This window comes from Orcinus orca, chromosome 7 (genome assembly GCF_937001465.1).
Source record: "Orcinus orca chromosome 7, mOrcOrc1.1, whole genome shotgun sequence".
NCBI lineage: Eukaryota > Metazoa > Chordata > Mammalia > Artiodactyla > Delphinidae > Orcinus > Orcinus orca.
This window is the reverse complement of record NC_064565.1, coordinates 87,466,127-87,478,445: the sequence shown is the minus strand read 5'-3', so window position 1 is coordinate 87,478,445 and position 12,319 is coordinate 87,466,127. Positions and strand designations below refer to the sequence as shown.

Below are 12,319 nucleotides of genomic sequence, written 5' to 3'. Positions count from 1 at the left end.
AGAGCTAAAATGTCTGGGTCCCAATGCTCAGGCATTTTAAGCAATTGATATTAGTCACCTATTTACCATAACAAGCAAAAAATCTATTATGACAAGTTAGCAGAAGTACATTTTATATATTCCAAATTAACTGCCCCTAAATGATGCTTTTCACTACCCAAACAGGACACTTTCTCTACTTGGAATTTAGTGATTAAAAGACAATTTGCCTATATAAGAAGCAGTAGAGTGCAGCAGTTTAGAGCATGAGCTGCCTGTGTCTATATTCCCCCTCTATCACTTATTAGCTATGTTGCCATGGGCAAGTTTCTTAATTTTTCTGTGCCTAAAACTCCTCATCTGTAAATGGGGATAATACATAAGAGAATCTACCTTCTTATTATTATTGAGTTAATATATGTACAACACAAAGAATAGTTCCAGGTGGTTTAAATTATCTATACGTTAAAAAAAAAAAACCTATAGACTCATCTACTGTAAGATAGAATAAAGGCTTTTCTAAGGTAACACAAAACCCAGACGTCAAAAAGGAAAAGATAAACAATTCTAATTGCATAAAATCATTTTTTTATATTAATATCACCTTCAAACCAATAAGAAAAAGAAACAAATCACAGGGCTTCCCTGGTGGTTCAGTGGTTGAGAGTCCGCGTGCCGATGCAGGGGACACAGGTTCGTGCCCCGGTCCGGGAAGATCCCACATGCCGCGGAGCGGCTAGGCCCGTGAGCCATGGCCGCTGAGCCTGCGCGTCCGGAGCCTGTGCTCCGCAACGGGAGAGACCACAACAGTGAGAGGCCCGCGTACCGCAAAAAAAAAAAAAAAAGAAGAAACAAATCATTAGGAAAATTAATCTGATACCTGAACAGGTAATTGAGAGAAATGCAAGTGGCCAGTAAGCATACAAAAAGAAGCTTGGCTTCACTAATAATTAAAGCACTGCAAACTGAAACAAAATACAATGCTTTTGCTTTGGCAAAAATTGAAAACATTGATATTATACAATATTTGGAAAAGGTATAAGAAAATGGAAATTCTGATATACTACTGGTGGAAATGAAAACTAGTACCATCTTTTGTGGGGAAATTTGAAAATTCATATCAAAATTTTAAAATGTGCAAACTTTCAACAAATGATTTTACTTCCAGAACTATCCTGCATGAATAATCACAAAAATCTGTGTATTACATAGTACGTAATGATTCTACCTTGTCTAAAAAAACAAACTCTAGTTATACCCAGATGTTTATTTATCGTACATACAAAAAGAAAGTATGAAAGATTAAACACCAAACTACTAACAATGGTTACATCTAGGGAATGGGATTATAGAAAAAGTAAAGAGGGAATGGGTCTTTTTATTTTCTATACTTCATTATCACCTAAAATTTTTTTTAATGATTCTGTGTTACAACTTTAGGATTCTAAAAAACAAAGATTCTTGTAAAGAAATAAAGTCTAGAAGCAAAAACAAGTCTTAAAATACAAAGCAAAGTCAATACAAGTTTATCTTACTACTTCCTACAGTCACTATTGGTGCTGTTTCCCAAATTCCTTTTGCAGATACTTGGAAAGATCACATTTCCTAGAGGTTGGGAGAGACCATGAGACTAAATAGTGAGTCTTCTACTTCTACTACTTATTAGTAGTAGAAGTAGAAGTAGAAGCAGCCTATTAGCCGCTTAGTGTACAAATCTGACTTAGTACAAATCCAAGAGTACTGTCTTGCTCTTAAAAGGACTTAGCAAGAATCAGTAAAACTGAATTTCTCGGGCTTCCCTGGTGGCGCAGTGGTTGAGAGTCTGCCTGCCGATGCAGGGGACATGGGTTCGTGCCCCAGTCCGGGAAGATCCCACATGCCGCGGAGCGGCTAGGCCCGTGAGCCATGGCCGCTGAGCCTGCGGGTCTGGAGCCTGTGCTCCACAACGGGAGAGGCCACACACAGCAGTGAGAGTCCTGTGAACCGCAAAAGCAAAACAAAACAAAACAAAACAATTTCTCATAAACCTAAGTAAATGGACAAAATAATGATTCCTAGAGAAGTGCTGGATAAATGGAAAAAGTTGGTGATAAAGGCTAAAGTGAATTTAGTTTAACATTCTTGATAACATTTCATCAAGCTAACACACTGGTTTAGCAAAAGGAAAAAATAATTAAATATCCCAGAAAAGTTATCTCCCACAAAAAAAACTCTGTTTCCATAAGTAACATGAATAAATTCATTTTCTGACATTATTTGACTGTTCTTAATCTTGCCTTTCTTGTCACCATGATATGGCCCTTTGGGTAGTAACTAAATATAAAAAGTTACTCTTCACACTAGACTGGCCCCTAGGGGTTCTAATCACTAACAACAGATGGAAACACAAAATTTATCCTCCACTAAGTATGTCATCATCTCTCTTCTGATCTAACTGGTGTTCCTTTCCAAAACTTAAGCTTTGAATCTTCTATGAAAATTTTTACTATCCACCAACATTTGAATGCTATACTCCAAACCAAAACTGAAAATAATCTGCTGTCATTTATAGCAAAATAAGAAATCATAACTAAGAAGTAGTTCAGTCTAGGCAATTATTCCTGAATGATTAAAATGCCAGATTTTCAGATGCTTGAAGTATTCCAAGTATTTTATACATGCAGGCTAACACTATATATATTACATTAATGCTTTGCTTTGAAGGTATAAGAGACTTCATTTACTCATCTGTAAAATAAGGAAAAAATAATAGTAGTGATCAGTCTATTTAGAGGATAATGAGATAACACAGTAAATACGTAAGGCATTTAGTGGATATAGTAAAGGCTTAAGAAATATTCATGTCTCCTCCCTTACTCCCCCAATACAGATTTACTCACTAACTGTAGCCACTATCAAATTATATAAAGTATCTTAAATCTAACCTCTTTTAAAATATTTGATTTTCTGAATTTTTACTTCTTTGTAAAGTTAAAAGCAAATATAAGTTGAACAAGACAGAGGTCAGCAGATACAGCCATAAGTAGTAGGGGCCAGATTGTGTAGGATATTTTAAATGATTTGTGACTGAGTGAGTTTCTGAGATTCTGATTGTGATTCTGAGTGACATGGAGAGGCATCAGAGAGTTTTAAACAGAAAAAAGTGATGATCTGACTTAAGTCTGAGAAGGGTGACTAAGGATACTATACTGAAAAGTTAATGTAATAAAGCAAAAGTGTTAGAGAAAACAAAAGTTACTGAAAAGCTACAAGTGAGAGAAGATGGCTTTTAGATTAACATGGTAGCAGTGGAGGTGGTAAGTAGTCAGACTAGATATATTTTGAAGGTAGAGTCAAGAATTTTTTCTATCAGACTGGATGTGAGTGTGTAAAAAAAAAAATGAAGAGACAGGATATATTCAATTTTGGGCCTCAACAACTAGAATGACAGAACTGCCATTTGCTGAGTTGGGTAAGACTACAGGAGGAACAGGCCTACAGAAGAAGCTCAGGAGTTCAGTTTTGGATACGCTAAGTTTGAGATGACTATCAGACATCTAAGTAGAGATGCAGAATACTCACTCAGCTGGCTACACGCAACTTTATTTCAAGGAAAGAAGTTTAGGATGGAAATAAATTTGAAACTTTTCAGCCTCTAGATGTTATTTTTAAAGCCATGAAACTGGATGAGATCACCAAAGGAGTAAGTGTAGACAGAGAAAAGGACCAAGGACCGAGTCCTGGGACAACAAACCATTTAGAGGTGAGGGACATAAGGAAGAACTATCAAAGGAGATAGAGAGGCAGAAGGAAAACCAAGAGTGTGGTATCTTAGAACACAAATGAAGCAAGTGTTTCAAGGAGGAAAAAAAAATGATCAAACTGAGTCATGCTGCTGATAGATCAAGATGAGAATACAGAAATAAACCAAAACACAAGAAGGACATATGCACAAAATATTCAATATGGTACTCTTTATCAAGAGAAGAAAACCAAGACAAGCTAAACATCTCCTAACAGGAATCAAGTAAATACTAACAAATACACTCAATGGAATATTAAACAGTTACTGTTTGTGACATATTATTCCATGTTTAAAAGTTTGAAATGTAGAGACTTCCCTGGTGGTCCAATGGTTAAGACTCCATACTCCCAATACAGGGGGCACGGATTCGATCCCTGGTTGGGGAGCTAAGACCCCACATGCCACATGGCATGGTCCAAAAAACAGTCTGAAATATAATTAATAAATTATACAATCACACCAACACAAAAATATACACAACTTTATTTAAAAGTTAAAAGTAAATACACCAAAATAAAATACAGTGTTGGAGTTATGGGATTAACAGTATTTTCTCTTTACTTTTCAAAGAAAAACAAATATACAAAAACAAAGCTTTCCCTAAAAGGTTGGCCTAGAGTGTCTATTACAATTATATAGCTTGGTTCATAGACTATTCTTGTCTACAAAGGCAAAGACTGAAGAAAGATCAATAATGTTGGGAAAAGTCAACTATTTCCTCATTTAAATGAAAGAACTAGGGGTTTGGATTATTGGATACATACACATATATACATATATGTAAATGACACACTGTGTCCTTTGTTCAGTCATGTTTTGCTCTAAATCACGCTATTTTGCACTTAAATTGCTGGGACAGAATGAAAGTATATTATTAAGTATATTTTTGACACTGAAATTTTAAAGGGAAAACTGTCTTGAAAGATAAACGAGAAGACCTTCTGGCGTTAACAAATTGAAATTTCTCATTGCCATCTGCATCTAGCCTTCCAGATACAGATGAGGAATTGCCAGAAAGAGATATGTGTGCATACGATCCTTCTATTCCCCCAAACATCCAGCTCCATCTAAAACTATTATGGCCAATACCTCTGGCACAATACTTTATCATGTTCCATAATTCTTCCATCAAGTCCACAGTCAACACTTTTTTTTTTCACAGTCAACACTTTTAAGGTGAGAATGATTACACTAATTTTGTATTATAGCTTGATAATATGTGTAATGAAGTTTAAGTGTTACTTAATATGCTCAAGGCAAGGTTGATGGACAGTGTTGGACACTGGGACTCTAGGTATGTATGTAAACTTTTACATTAGCTCTTCTGGTAATAATTCCCCTAACATCTTATTGCTATGTAACTTGACATATCATACAGACTCTTAAAGGCACACCATAGTAGAAAACTTGTACCTTACATCTACCAGTTCCTTACAAAGAATTTCTTTAAAGAGAATCTATTTGAGGGGACTTCCCTGGTGGCGCAGTGGTTAAGATCCGCCTGCCAATGCAGAGGACATGGGTTTGAACCCTGGTCCAGGAAGATCCCACATGCCGTGGAGCAACTAAGCCCGTGCACCACAACTACTGAGCCTGTGCTCTAGAACCTGCGAGCCACAACTACTGAGCCCACGTGCCACAACTACTGAAGCCCATGCATCTAGAGCCTGTGCTTCGCAACAAAGAGAAGCCACCGCAATGAGAAGCCCGCACACTGCAACGAAGAGTAGCCCCCCCCCCGCTCGCCGCAGCTAGAGAGAAAACCCACACGCAGCAACAAAGACCCAACGCAGCCAAAAATAAATAAATAAATTTATTTTTTAAAAAAAGAATGAAATAACACCACTTGCAGCAACTTGGATAGACCTAGAGGTTATCATACTAACTGAAGTAAGTCAGAAAGAGAAAGACAAATATATGATAACACTTACACGTGGAATATGAAATAGGATGCAAATGAACTTTGTTACAAAACAGAAACAGACTCATAGAAAACTTATGGTTACCAAGAGGAAAGGCAGTGGGGGAGGGATAAATTAGGAGTTTGGGATTAGCAGACACAAATTACTATATATAAAATAGATAAACAACAAGGTCCTACTGTATAGCACAGGAACTATATTCAATATTCTGTAATAAACCATAATGGAAAAGAATATGAAAAAGAATGCATATATGTATAACTGAATCACTTTGCTGTACAACAAAAACTAACACAACATTGTAAATTAACTATACTTCAGTTAAAAAAAAAGTGATATGGCCAGTTATAAAATTAACTGATTTATACTGACTTCACTCTGTACCTTTTATAGTTAGAATTTACCCACCAGAGACCAATATTCAACTTCTTCTCCTTCACTGTTAAAGAAAGTTGGCCTTTAATGAAGGAAACCTAGAATAAACATCTCTCCCCACATTTCACACACACACTAATACCAATACCACCACTACAGCAACCCACATGTCACAATAGCTTTTGTAGACAATGTGTGTGTTCCTGAAGAGATGTATGTAAAACTGAAATCCAGTCAAGTGAATTATTTCAAATGCAGGAAGAATCAACTGACATTGACTTGGTAGAATCAGCTGACATGGGTGACAACTGAGCCATGGACACATGTGAGCCAGCCAAGGAGAAAAACGTTTATGACATGATGCAGGACGCTGAGTTCCTTCAGTGTCCTGGAGAAGCTTCCAGGTAGGGATCCCAATGAGACCATTCGAAATACCATGGGCTCCCTGGCCTCCCAGGCCAAGAAGGATGCCAAGAAGGACAAGAAGGATGAACACAAGAACTAAGACTGGAGGGAAAAGAGTAGCTAAGTCTGCTCATTGGGCAGCACATGGTGGGGCAGGATATAGGATTAGATATGTTATCTGTAACCACTACAACCTAAATAAAAAGCTTGGCAACCTTTTTTTTTCAAAAAAAAATTTTTTTAAACAGAAGCTGACCTTTAAATTAAGTATTACATTATATTGTATCCTTTTATTAAAATTAAGAATTCATGGGACTTCCCTGGTGGTCCAGTGGGTAAGACTCCCTGCTCCCAATGCAGGGGGCCCAGGTTCGATGCCTGGTCTGGGAACTAGATCCCGCATGCCACAATGAAGATCTCACGTGCTGCAACTAAGACCCAGCGCAGCCTAAATAAATAAATAAATATTAAAAAAAAAAAAAAAGAACAAGTTCAGCTTCATGCCCCTGTTCCAGACCATAAAAAAAAAAGAAAAAAAAAGAAATCATTTATAAACCAAACAAGCACATATTTTTTATAAATTCTAATTTTTGCATACTAACTGTTCTTAGAATTAAGGAATCCAAGAACTAAATAGAGTAAGTGGGAAAGAGGGACTCAAAAGATATAGAGGATTATCCACAACCCCATAGAGAGATGTGATATCAGTCTTCCAGTATTATTTTCCCGTTCAGCTGTACCATTTGCACATGTCTAGTTATATCACTGCATCTATATAACCCAAATTCACACAAGCCCTCTCTAGCCACCTTGCACTTAATGAAACTGCTCTAGCCACTCCAATATTAGGCAAAGTCTTACACATTTAGAACCATGACATTTGCGCGACCAGTGCTGTACCAAGATCCTGTCAAGGGTCCTTGCTTCTTTTCAAAGGCTAATCTGGTGAAGACACTAACTCTCTCATGTTCCCAATTAGAGTGAGAAGTTGCTGTCATCATTAATGTGATAGGTAAGGGAACAGACTGTAATTCTAGCTCCACAATTTACTGACTGTGTGGTGAGTTATCTAAACTCTCTATACTTCACTCACTCTATAAAAGGAGCATAACTGAACCTGGAGTAAAGAACTGTCATGAGAATCAAATGAGAAAATACATGTAAAGCTATTAGGACAGTTGCTGGCGCAGAGCAAGCACTCAATAAATACTATTATTATTATTGTTACAGCTCTGAAATCCAATTTCACAAATTTTGGCATCTGGTGCTATGTAACAGTAAAGAAAAAGATGGCTAAAATCACTTTTAAACAGTGATTACTTTAATCCATCCCTTTTAAGGGCCATTATTCTAATATTTTATTTACCAAATAGATATCAAGTTTATTTTTAAGTCAATTGTTCTTTCTCTTATTTTATCAGTTCTGATCACAAAATGATAAGCCTGTCAACAATAAATGAGAATCTATGTTCTAAAAAGGTCAAGAATAACAAAGAACACTAACAAGTCTAACTCTGAGATTTCTCCTCTTAGAATGACTGCTTGAACTTAACGCCTTTTACTCTCTTCATATTTTACAGGGACCACATGGCTTACTACTAGAGAACTTAGATAGCTAACAGAATATAAAGAACTCCAGAGAAAAATCATTCACTTTTACCCCAAAATGAATTGTGATGATTAAGAATATTAAAATATAAGTGTCAAAATACATTCAATTCAGAAGTTCAAATTATGTTAACACAACTATCACAAACGTAATAGACATTAATCAACAATATCTAAAGCACAAAAGAAAGTTCAAAAACTGTTTCAGTATCTTCCCAATGCAGACTTTTTAAATGTAAATAAACACTGTCCGTGTCTAACATTGCAATGAAAAATTTACTGAAAGTGAATATTACACTTATGAAGAAAAAATAACTGGAAAGGTGTTATGTTGCCCTTTATTCATTTTTCGATGTATAATCTATTTGGCCATCCTAAACCAAATTTAAGAATTATATGTATGATTCACTCCCCAAAATTTCTAAAAGCAAATCACCAAAAGACTGCTTGAAAAGCAACTGCAAATGAAACGAGGTTTTTCCTAAGGTGTCTGAGAACTAAAATCAAAATATTCTAAGCAAAGGATGACTACCATTTCCCTTTAAGCTTCAGTAAAATGTCAAAAGAACTTTCAGGACTCAAATCTCCTAGAAGTCTGATGTGAGGTCAAAGTTGTCTCAATGACAGGAAAGTCAATAGATGCCAGATGACTAAGTGAAAAGCTACCAAAAATACTTCTAAGCCCAGCAGTAATTCCAAAAGCATATAAAATACGACTGTCCAGATTGAAAAGATGAAAATATTATTACTAACATACTTCGGAACAAAATAATACTAACGATAATAACAATTAACAATATTGTACAGCATACTAAGCATCTCACAGTTCTGCCTTCCTCAACATTTATTTATTCAATTCATTCGGGAACATTTTGGAATAATGAAAGTAATATGGATTCTCAAAGAGTGATCTACATCTAAAAATAAGGTTCAAGTATACGTTCTACAGTTGATGTTCTTTTTACTGTAAGCCAAATCCGCTTCTTTATATTAGAAAAAAAATCTACAGGTCTGTTTCCAAAGATCTCATAATAGACAGTGTTCACTGGTGATTAAAATGTTATTTTTAATCCTTGCATTACCTCACAGCTAAAAATGTTAAGATACCACACCCAATGTGTCTTTCCCCCCCCCGCCCCCGGCGCCGGTGGGATGAAGTGGTGGGGAATACGAGGTGCGGGGATTCGAAACTACACGTCAACGTGAAAGGTTAGTTCCCTGGAAGGACTGGGAAAGGCGCGCAGGTACCGGGCGATCGGCGGCCGCGTTGCGACAGGCGAGCGCAGGCCTCGGCCTCTGCAGGCTCCCTCCCCCGCCAACCACAGGAGAAGTGGCCCGGACGCGCCACCCGGGGCTACTCACCGGCCGCAGCGCTGACCAGCAGGACGGTCCACAGCAGCGAGGGCACCCGCCGGGGCCGCCGCAGCGACGAAGTCATCCCTGGGCCAGCCAAGAAACAGGAGAGCAGAGAAAAGAAATACGGAAAGTGAACGAGGGCGGAGAAACGCGGCCGGGAGGCTAGTCCTCGCTCTCGTCGGTCTTATCCGGCCCGTATTACAATGCAGTTTGAAAGGACAAATGGCAGATGAGAGGACCGAGCTGCAGAGCTTTCATTCCGCTGCCGAAATTTCCTTCATTTCTCTCCCTTGCGGCTGCGGGTGTTCATTCGCCCAGGACAGGGTGCCTCGGCCCCCCAAAGTGAAGGCATGTCTGTGGGGAGAAGCAGGGAGACAAGAAGAAAGCCCCGCAGTTATTTCCCTCGTAGTTTCACGATATCAAAAAAATATCCAGGTCTGGGAGAAAACATATCCAGGGTGCCGAGGGGTGGGGAGCGGGGATTCGAGGGGCGCCGAGGATCAGCACAAGTTCCCGACTGCCGGGAAGAGCGAAACCGGGCGGGGGGCGGCGGCGCCCGGCGGCCCGAGGCGCATCGCCTGTGCTCCGGCAGGGCAAGATTCCTTTTAAGTTTCGCTTCGGTGCTTCCCTTACTCCGATTTCGAGCAAAGCAAATCCTCTTCCTCAACTGGATCGAAAAAGGTGCTGGCCTCCATGGACAAACCCACGGCCTTCACGCCTTCGCGGAACAATCCTACGAGGGTCCGGCAGGTCCCGGCGGGAGGGCTGAGGGGCGGTGGGAAGCGGGGGAGGGGAGGGGTCCTCAGGCTGGGCCCCGAGCTCCCCGAGACAGCGGGCGGAGGGGAGGTGCCGGGAGGCTGCCCTTTCTAGCCCTCCCGGGTGCGCTCCTCTCTCTCTTTTTTATTGCTGCCGCTCCATCTTGCCTGAGGTAAATTCCACTGTGAAAGCCTCGTCTTCTCCCGTCGAAGGCTCCTCTGAGCGAATCACAACCCCCCCCTCCCGAGGAAGCCGCCGCCGCCGCCGCCGCCGCCTCCTAGCTTTCCCGCAGCTCTAGGCTCCGGGCGGAGCTCGGGCGTCGCGGGCCGAGGGTGGGGGGCGGCGGGAGGGCGGATGTAGGTGGCTGGGGAGGGGGTGGGCAGCAAGGCGGCAGACACCCCGCGCCCCTCCGGGAAGCACTTCCAGCGGCTCCGGACAGACCAGACACAAAGGGGGGAGTCGCCGCAGCTGCCAGTCTGCGGCGCTCCCGGTCACCGGAGTCGCCCCGCCTCCGCCGCCGCCCCCGCCTCCTCCTCAGTCTCCGGCTCTTCCCGGCCCAGTCTGTCTCGGGCCCGTGGTGCAGCGCGGGCGTCGGCCGCAGCGGCGGCGGCGGCGGCGGCGGCGGCGGCTGCAGCGGCGCGACGAAGCCGCACTGCGCCTGCGCGCTCGCGGCCCCGCCCGGCCCCGCCCCTCACTCCAGGGCTAACTGAGGCGGACTCCGCGGCCCTAGCGCAGCCGCTGAGGGCAGAGCACGACGGGGCCGGCAGCCCGCAATGGACAGCACTGGCCTTTCTTCTTCACACTCACACACACCTACCAGACGTCCACGCTTGGGATTTGCGTGCTTAAGAGAGGGCGGCCGCATGTATTGTCCAGCCTTTGGCAAACTCTTCCGAGCTCGGTGATTTAGCCTCTGACTCCTCTGGGACTCGAGTAAAGCCTCGAAGGACAGAACAACCCCCTTTGTTTCTTGGGGCCCGCGCCTGCCTGTCCGTAGCCCAAAGAATTGGGAAGGACCCACCTTTCGCAGAACCGGAGACCTTGGCCTCCTTGGGCTACCCTCACTGACTCAAACAAAAGCCGGAATTTGGAAAGACCACCCCCCTATATTGATATTTTTGCTCTAATCGGTGTCCTGCTTCCCTCAAGCACCCATTACCGTAACCCTCCTTAGCTAAAGGAGTACTGAACATTTGAAAGGATGCAAAGCCAGAAAGAACTCATTCTTTTACAATTGTATTCGCTGTCCCGCTGTCTGTGCATATCTGTCTATGCAGCGCTGTTTCCACTTCGAGGGTGGGCCTTTATTCACAAAGGCTGGGGGCCTTAGGGGCTTTTTAGGGCATTTGAAAGGAAATTTGCGGTGAGGAGTCGCCGCGTCAAGGTAAAGAGTGGGGTTGGGTCTACGCATCCGAGGAAAAGAGCAGGTCTTGCTGGTACAGAAGCTTCCTTTGAATCCGGAGAGGATCTGTTTAGTAGGGGTTTTTTTGAATTGCAAAACCCCAAGCAACCACGATTGGGGAAGGGAATCCTTCCCACCTCCCCCACCCCCGCCCTGAAGCTCTTACACACTCCTGAGGGATCTGGTCGACTTGGGTGGGATTTTGCTGGGGGAAGAGGGAGAAGGTGACGTGCTTGGCGCCATGATCATCGGAAGTCTGGGTTTAATTCTTAGCTGCGAGGTGGAAAATCTGCGTGGGAGGGCGATCTTAGAGGTGAAGTCTAGCCTTCCCTTCTCCTTCTAAGCAGAAGGGTTATTCTGAAGACTGGTTTTGCTGGTCTTTCATTGTGGCTAAGGGCAGTTCAAAGATACCTTCAAATATACAGTCCTGAAGTCATACTCTTTGCTTGCTTATTCAAGTCCCCTTTTATCTCTTTATCTGAACTTGATGTAAATAAATCTTCACATTCCTTACACTAGTTGCTGTTATCATACTAAATATCTTATAGGGATTGTGGTTATACCAGCTCAGAATTCTCAGACTCTTTTTAGTGGAAATATTTTTATACTGTTTACCCTTCAGGCAGAGAGAAGTTTTTCTTTGTAGTAAAATCCCTTAAAAAGAAAAAAAAAAAGCATATACTTTGATTCACTAGCTTTATTACTATATGTATATATATTTTTTAATTTTAT

The 12,319-nt window shown here is 41.6% G+C and overlaps 1 protein-coding gene across 1 annotated transcript in view; it reads right to left on the bottom strand.

The window, feature by feature from the left end:
* BMPR2 (bone morphogenetic protein receptor type 2) overlaps nucleotides 1-10,806 on the bottom strand; it is a 201,893-nt gene extending 191,087 nt beyond the window's left edge. Inside the window, exon 1 of the mRNA XM_004262839.4 lies at nucleotides 9,436-10,806. Coding sequence (XP_004262887.2) covers nucleotides 9,436-9,511 — 76 coding nt within the window. The 5' untranslated portion in view covers nucleotides 9,512-10,806. The remainder of the gene's footprint in view (nucleotides 1-9,435) is intronic.
* Nucleotides 10,807-12,319: the final 1,513 nt, after the last annotated feature.